The sequence below is a fragment of the Amaranthus tricolor genome, chromosome 1, assembly GCF_026212465.1.
Source record: "Amaranthus tricolor cultivar Red isolate AtriRed21 chromosome 1, ASM2621246v1, whole genome shotgun sequence".
NCBI lineage: Eukaryota > Viridiplantae > Streptophyta > Magnoliopsida > Caryophyllales > Amaranthaceae > Amaranthus > Amaranthus tricolor.
This window is the reverse complement of record NC_080047.1, coordinates 16,114,779-16,122,807: the sequence shown is the minus strand read 5'-3', so window position 1 is coordinate 16,122,807 and position 8,029 is coordinate 16,114,779. Positions and strand designations below refer to the sequence as shown.

Below are 8,029 nucleotides of genomic sequence, written 5' to 3'. Positions count from 1 at the left end.
TTTTTTATGGAAGTTAATGATTCGGGATTGTACTCGATCTTCTTGGTATTGTTAGGTTTGTGTCGTGCAACTTCGAAGTTGTTGGATCATACTCTTTGTTGTGCACTAAATTGTTCATTTGGATGTTTGCGATTCATGAATATCGACTCTATAACAATGTTCCAAGCAGTAAAGCTTTGGTGTTTGTAAACACTTAGAAGGTTTGGACTTGGGAGTGAAAGGACTCATCTATAGAGATGTGTATTACGCTTTCGATTTAAATCAAAATAAATGTCCTATAATTTTATTATTTGCACTTGTCCATTATAATTAAATTATAAACTATTATAATTAATAATAATGTATCATAACTAAGCAAATTTTAAAATAATAAAGGCCCATTTAAAGCCCATATAAAGCCCAATTCATTTTCAAAATAAAAGGCACATTTAAAACCCACCCGATATAAAGCCCATTTTTTAAGGGCCGAAGGCCCATTGCACACTCCTAATCACTCATAATAAAGCGTGTGCAGAGTGTGTGTGGGTTCACAACTTGAGAAAAAAAAAGTTTCTTTACTTTGTTGGGTTTGTTTGTATTAAGTAGCCTTAAGTTTTTGGTTTCTGAAATTCCTTACATTTTGCCTAATAATAATAATAATAATAATAATAATAATAATAAATATTTTGCACATTTGTTTTAAACAATTAACTTGGAGTGTATTCTCAATTCTGATATAGCACTTGAGAAAATACAAACATGTTCCACAGAGTTTGTAAACATTATAGTCAAATCATCAGTCCATGCAATATAAAATATCACGCACCACTCTGTAGTCTGTATGGCGTAGCTGCGCAAAAGAAGTCCAGACTCATGAATTTACCTACAGTCTACAGACATTGACAAAAATAAGACTTCATAATAGTAAAAGTCTAGTAGTACAACTTATTCTTTATTAATCAATCAATCTCATAGAGACTCCGGCAAGTATCATAAAACACACTAAGGATTCCAATTCACCAAATACAAAAATAAGACCTACTAGATAATAAAGCTAGGCAGAACAAAAAACATGAAGAGGTAGAAAGGATGTTTGTGGTTCCTACATGCACGTGTTTTATTGCCTACTAGTTAGATACACGTGTACTACACGGTTTTATAAAATTTAAAATAATTATATACTTCTACTAGATTATAAATCTAGTGAATTGATTCGTTCGTGTAGGTAATCCCCACATACACTTAATGTACGTGTATCATTTCCCACTTCTTAATAGAGTCAATTTTCATGGACATGTGCATTGATAAAACAAGAATGAGATTTTAAGTAATTAAATTCAGAAGAAAAAATCTTCTACACAATAATTTATTTGTGAAACATGATCCTTACCAATAGGGCGTGTAAACCGGAGATGGAGGATATCCCAAATCATTGGTATCGTAGCCTTGGTCCAAAATTGATTTTCTAAAAGACCAAATACAAAACACATAATTATATTATAATACCATGAAAAACAAAAACAAAAGTAAGAAATGGGGAGGTGAAATAACATCATTACCCATTTTTCCTAGTTTTCTCCTTGACTGAATCCATAGGCGTAGCTCCACCACTCTTTGGCGACATCTCAGCTGAGAATTCAACCAAAAATTCAAGATCAAAATCAACGTAACATTAAATAAGTAAAACAAATGACTCAACTGCCACCCAAGTGAGTATGTGAGCGATTACGTATAGTATCGGAAACATCATCATAACTGCGCGTTAAAAGTTCAGCAGGGGGATGCTTAATGTCGGCGTTTTCTCCGCACTCCTTGCAGCCATGAGATTTACCTACGGACATTAGAAATTATTCACAATTAATGACGATAAAAAAGGTCGTATGTGGAATAACTCGGACCATTTCATTCCAATTATAAATAGATATATATTATGATTCTTGTTGAGTGAAGAATAAGAAGTCAAACAATTTGTTCTCTTAATCATTTTCTTAAAGAGAAAAGAAACTCCACCATTTAATATATCACAATAAGTGACTATATGAACATCGTTTGGACCAATGAGCATCTCGCCAAAGAAGAGCTTAATGGAAGAATCGGAATCCTGATTGGCTGGTTTAGCTGTGAAATTGCAATGGAGCGCAATACCATCAGGCTTCATTATGGCACCACTTGTCAACGCTTCTACAAGCTCATAGTTGGTACCCTGTAAATTATGCATGGTTAACAAAAGACAACAAAAACACAAACAATAGAAGACTAAAAGCAGAAAAAACAAGGACTTCTAGGGGGGAAAAAACAAGGCTATAATCACCTTTTCATTGTTGTAGTGCTCCAATAATCTTTGAGCACCTCTAAGAGTTTGACGACGATGCCCTTCAATGTGATACTCCTCGTCCTCGGGATACCTTGATCATGAAATGAGTTTTGAGTGCAAAACAGTAATCAGAAAACATGGGTTTCCATAACAAGAATTTATTTCATAGACATAAGCCTTATCTCTACAAGGGTTATCTATAGAGGAGAACAAGAATGCCGAGGAGTAGAAAGGAAAAGCAAAATTATGTAAATCCTTTCCAGCCATAGGAACATACGACACAGAGGAGAAATGGCAAGGGACAACAATGAGCATCAAAAGCATTCCAAAAGTCTCATACAAGTAATATCATGCATAATTGCAAAGGACTAAGAGTGTAATCTTAATTTAGTCCACGGCTGAAGAGAATGTAAGTGCCATAGTTAGGTAAAGCTAAATTACATTAATATAAGAAAAATAAACGCAAGGGCAGAATACACAACATGTTATATAAAATGAACAATTGGAAAAAAGACAAAAATCTATGTCAAATTTGGGTGATAAAATTGATTGATGAACCATAGGGAAAAGTGGAACAGCAACGAGATTAATTAGTGCAGCAAAAAAAAAATGTCGTTATGAAAACAGAGATTCCAACATATTCCATTGCATCAAACTCGAATTCATTGTCCAAATTTGAACTCTAGATGCATTGTGCACATTAATCAATCTAGCCAGAAAACATGAAGCTACAACTTATGCACATCAATCAGTCCATGATAAACTAGATTATTGTCAATAAAACAGGTAACCACACTTTGTGGAGACTACTGAAAGCATGACAATAGAAGTGATGATGAAGCTTACTCGTAGGGAGGACAAACCGGAGATTGAGGATATTCCATTGCATCAAACTCGAATTCATTGTCCAAATTTGAACTACTAAGAAGCCAAAAGTCATAAAGCAAAATTGTGATAGCAAGTAATTGAGACAGAAAGAAAACAACTAATCCACAATAATAATTTCATGAAACATCATAGGTAACATAAATCAAATATTGAGAATATTTGAGGTCATCCCTTACGTAACCTTGCTCCACAATTGATTTACTAAAAGAAAAAAATACAAAAAGCAATAAAATTCCATTTAACTTGTTTTTATAACATCATTACCCATATTCCAAAGTTTTTTCCTTCTTCGCAGAATTAATAGGCACAGTTGCACATCTCTTTGGCGACATCTCACCTGAGAATTCAACCAAAAATTCAAGATCAAAATCAATGTAACATTAAATAAGTAAAACAAATGACTGAACTGCCACCCAAACGAGTATGTGAGCGATTACGTATAGTATCGGAAACATCATAATAACTGCGCGTTAAAAGTTCAGCAGGGGGATGCTTAATGTCGGCGTTTTCTCCGCAATCCTTGCAGCCATGAGATTTACCTACGGACATTAGAAATTATTCACAATTAATGACGATAAAAAAGGTCGTATGTGGAATAACTCGGACCATTTCATTCCAATTATAAATAGATATATATTATGATTCTTGTTGAGTGAAGAATAAGAAGTCAAACAATTTGTTCTCTTAATCATTTTCTTAAAGAGAAAAGAAACTCCACCATTTAATATATCACAATAAGTGACTATATGAAAATCGTTTGGACCAATGAGCATCTCGCCAAAGAAGAGCTTAATGGAAGAATCGGAATCCTGATTGGCTGGTTTAGCTGTGAAATTGCAATGGAGCGCAATACCATCAGGCTTCATTATGGCACCACTTGTCACCGCTTCTACAAGCTCATAGTTGGTACCCTGTAAATTATGCATGGTTAACAAAAGATAACACAAACACAAACAATAGAAGACTAAAAGCAGAAAAAACAAGGACTTCTAGGGGGGAAAAAACAAGGCTATAATCACCTTTTCATTGTTGTAGTGGTCCAATAATCTTTGAGCACCTCTAAGAGTTTGACGACGATGCCCTTCAATGTGATCCTCCTCGTCCTCGGGATACCTTGATCATGAAATGAGTTTTGAGTGCAAAACAGTAATCAGAAAACATGGGTTTCCATAACAAGAATTTATTTCATAGACATAAGCCTTATCTCTGCAAGGGTTATCTATAGAGGAGAACAAGAATGCCGAGGAGTAGAAAGGAAAAGCAAAATTATGTAAATCCTTTCCAGCCATAGGAACATACGACACAGAGGAGAAATGGCAAGGGACAACAATGAGCATCAAAAGCATTCCAAAAGTCTCATACAAGTAATATCATGCATAATTGCAAAGGACTAAGAGTGTAATCTTAATTTAGTCCACGGCTGAAGAGAATGTAAGTGTCATAGTTAGGTAAAGCTAAATTACATTAATATAAGAAAAATAAACGCAAGGGCAGAATACACAACATGTTATATAAAATGAACAATCGGAAAAAAGACAAAAATCTATGTCAAATTTGGGTGATAAAATTGATTGATGAACCATAGGGAAAAGTGGAACAGCAACGAGATTAATTAGTGCAGCAAAAAAAAATGTCGTTATGAAAACAGAGATTCCAACATATTCCATTGCATCAAACTCGAATTCATTGTCCAAATTTGAACTCTAGATGCATTGTGCACATTAATCAATCTAGCCAGAAAACATGAAGCTACAACTTATGCATATCAATCAGTCCATGATAAACTAGATTATTGTCAATAAAACAGGTAACCACACTTTGTGGAGACTACTGAAAGCATGACAATAGAAGTGATGATGAAGCTTACTCGTAGGGAGGACAAACCGGAGATTGAGGATATTCCATTGCATCAAACTCGAATTCATTGTCCAAATTTGAACTACTAAGAAGCCAAAAGTCATAAAGCAAAAATGTGATAGCAAGTAATTGAGACAGAAAGAAAACAACAAATCCACAATAATAATTTCATGAAACATCATAGGTAACATAAATTAAATATTGAGAATATTTGAGGTCATCCCTTACGTAACCTTGCTCCACAATTGATTTACTAAAAGAAAAAAATACAAAAAGCAATAAAATTCCATTTAACTTGTTTTTATAACATCATTACCCATATTCCAAAGTTTTTTGCTTCTTTGCAGAATTAAGAGGCACAGTTGCACATCTCTTTGGCGACATCTCACCTGAGAATTCAACCAAAAATTCAAGATCAAAATCAACGTAACATTAAATAAGTAAAACAAATGACTGAACTGCCACCCAAGCGAGTATGTGAGCGATTACGTATAGTATCGGAAACATCATAATAACTGCGCGTTAAAAGTTCAGCAGGGGGATGCTTAATGTCGGCGTTTTCTCCGCAATCCTTGGAGCCATGAGATTTACCTACGGACATTAGAAATTATTCACAATTAATGACGATAAAAAAGGTCGTATGTGGAATAACTCGGACCATTTCATTCCAATTATAAATAGATATATATTATGATTCTTGTTGAGTGAAGAATAAGAAGTCAAACAATTTGTTCTCTTAATCATTTTCTTAAAGAGAAAAGAAACTCCACCATTTAATATATCACAATAAGTGACTTTATCAACATCGTCTGGACCAATGAGCATCTCGCCAAAGAAGAGCTTAATGGAAGAACCGGAATCCTGATTGGCTGGTTTAGCTGTGAAATTGCAATGGAGCGCAATACCATCAGGCATCATTATGGCACCACTTCTCAACGCTTCTACAAGCTCATAGTTGGTACCCTGTAAATTATGCATGGTTAACAAAAGACAACAAAAACACAAACAATAGAAGACTAAAAGCGGAAAAAACAAGGACTTCTAGGGGGAAAAAACAAGGCTATAATCACCTTTCCACTGTTGTAGTGCTCCAATAATCTTTGAGCACCTCTAAGAGTTTGATCACGATGCCCTTCAATGTGATCCTCCTCGTCCTCGGGATGTATCAATTGGGTTACATCTCTGGGGGACAAAGTGGAACATAAAGGGAGTGCAAAATAATGTAAATCCTAAGTAGCCAAAGGAACATATAACAGAGTGGAGAAATGGTAATGGACAAACAAAGTGCATCGTAAAGCCTCTTGTCATATATGAGTTTTTTTTTTAACAATCACTAAATTAAGATCAAGAATAAACACCCTAATCTTTTAAGATACAAGCTTATCTCGTTTAGAAATTGGTTAAAACAACCCCAAACAATAACTAAGCATATAAACACAACCTACACCAAACAACTCACTCTTATGTTAAGGGAATGTAAATTTGGACGAAGATTTGACGAATTGAGGTTGTTGATAGCGACAGGGGAAAATGCTTATTGAAAGGGCATCATCATTTTTTGTAAACCCTAAGTTGTACTTGTTATAAACAAATTGACGAAACAATTCATAATCATCATCAATATCTAAATCCCAAATTCAATTGAAGAAACAGATTGAAGAAACCGATGGAAGAAACTATAAAATCCATACTAATTCTTGTATTTCAGATAGATCGAGAAACAGAGAAATAAAAGTACATACAGCGGTAGACGGTTGATCATGATTGGACTCACACCGGCAGATGACTGACGGTGGTCGGAGAGGGGAAGAGGAGAAGAACGGTGCAGAGGATGAAAGGAGAACAACCGAGAAGATCGAGAAGTAGCTTTCTGATAATAGCAAATTTTCAATAAGTTTTTGAAGTTTAATTGATGACAGTTTTTTTTCTTTTCTTTAAAAATATACTCTTTTTTTTAAGTGTCTTTAAAAATATACTTTAATAAATGTTTTGTAATGTTTGGTTATTATTATTTTGCAACTAAAAAAATGTTGCAATCATGAATTATGAATATTTGTTTATGCAAAGAAATTGGTCAACTTAACGTGAGAAGGAAAAGACCCTTTGTAAAATGGATCCTGCTGCTGAAGAGTCCGAATACTCAAATTGGGTTCGGCTATTGACCTGCAAAATGAACAGAGAGTCACTTATTCGGGGGTTGCTTCCCGAAAAGCCTCTCCGACGCTCTAGTCAGTGGTCGGAAATGTGGAACAAGAAATAAATGTTAGTAGTTGAGAGAGAGGGAGTTTTTGGTGAGAAAAAGACATACCTTAAATGGTAATAAATAAGGGTATTTATATGGCAATAAATGACATGAGTTGATTGTTCCAGGGGTATTTTGGTAATTTCACCCTTAAGGTGGGCTCTCTTGATATCTTGACTGACTTCTAGGGGTTTTGGGCCTTTTGACTAGGCCCATCAGATTAGGGCTCGTTGACCCCATAATAATACTTCCTTCAATTCATTACTAATGTCTCATTTGCTTTATACACTTTATCCAATTCACTTATTCAATCGTTAATATCTCTAATTGTTAATAATTAAAAATTATGAAAAGTTAATATGAATAATCGTTATGTACCGAAATCGGATTTGACGATACATGGAATGGAAGTTTGGGTGAGCGTGGGCGCACCCAGTTGGCCAAAGGATCGGTTAGCATTGTTGGCCATTTGGTCTTGTTGTCGCCTTAACCGCCTTAGGCGTTCGGCATTCAGTCTACGGGCAGTAGCTTCGATCTCTAGGTCGTATTGCTCTAGAGATCGAGCTCTTCTATGCATTCAAAGAACTTAAACACAAAGGGGTCTAGGATAGGGGACAACAAGCAAGTGTAAAGTAGATCAATCAACAAAACAAAAGGATTATGCGTCGCCTCCCCAGCAACGGCGCCAAAAACTTGATAGGTGCAAATTTTAATAACTGCAAGCGCACGGTTTACTTTGAGAAGTTCCA

The 8,029-nt window shown here is 35.1% G+C and overlaps 1 protein-coding gene across 1 annotated transcript; it reads right to left on the bottom strand.

The window, feature by feature from the left end:
- Nucleotides 1–627: 627 nt before the first annotated feature.
- On the bottom strand, nt 628–6,990 carry LOC130806006 (uncharacterized). Its single transcript, XM_057670893.1, has 17 exons — nt 6,781–6,990; nt 6,109–6,220; nt 5,809–6,001; nt 5,528–5,629; nt 5,355–5,427; nt 5,049–5,123; nt 4,201–4,294; nt 3,900–4,092; nt 3,619–3,720; nt 3,446–3,518; nt 3,140–3,214; nt 2,291–2,384; nt 1,990–2,182; nt 1,709–1,810; nt 1,539–1,608; nt 1,370–1,444; nt 628–869 (listed from the first exon to the last, which is right to left on the bottom strand). Coding segments are annotated over exons 1-17 (1,647 nt in total). The 5' UTR covers nt 6,801–6,990; the 3' UTR covers nt 628–868.
- Between the last annotated feature and the right edge of the window lie 1,039 nt (nt 6,991–8,029).

Coding starts and splice junctions, on each gene's coding strand:
- LOC130806006 (XM_057670893.1), bottom strand. CDS start 6,800: ATGATCAACCGTCTACCGCT. Junction 4,295..5,048: donor CCGGTTTGTCCTCCCTACGA/GTAAGCTTCATC, acceptor TTCATGATCAAG/GTATCCCGAGGACGAGGAGG. Junction 1,609..1,708: donor TGATGTTTCCGATACTATAC/GTAATCGCTCAC, acceptor TTGAATTCTCAG/CTGAGATGTCGCCAAAGAGT.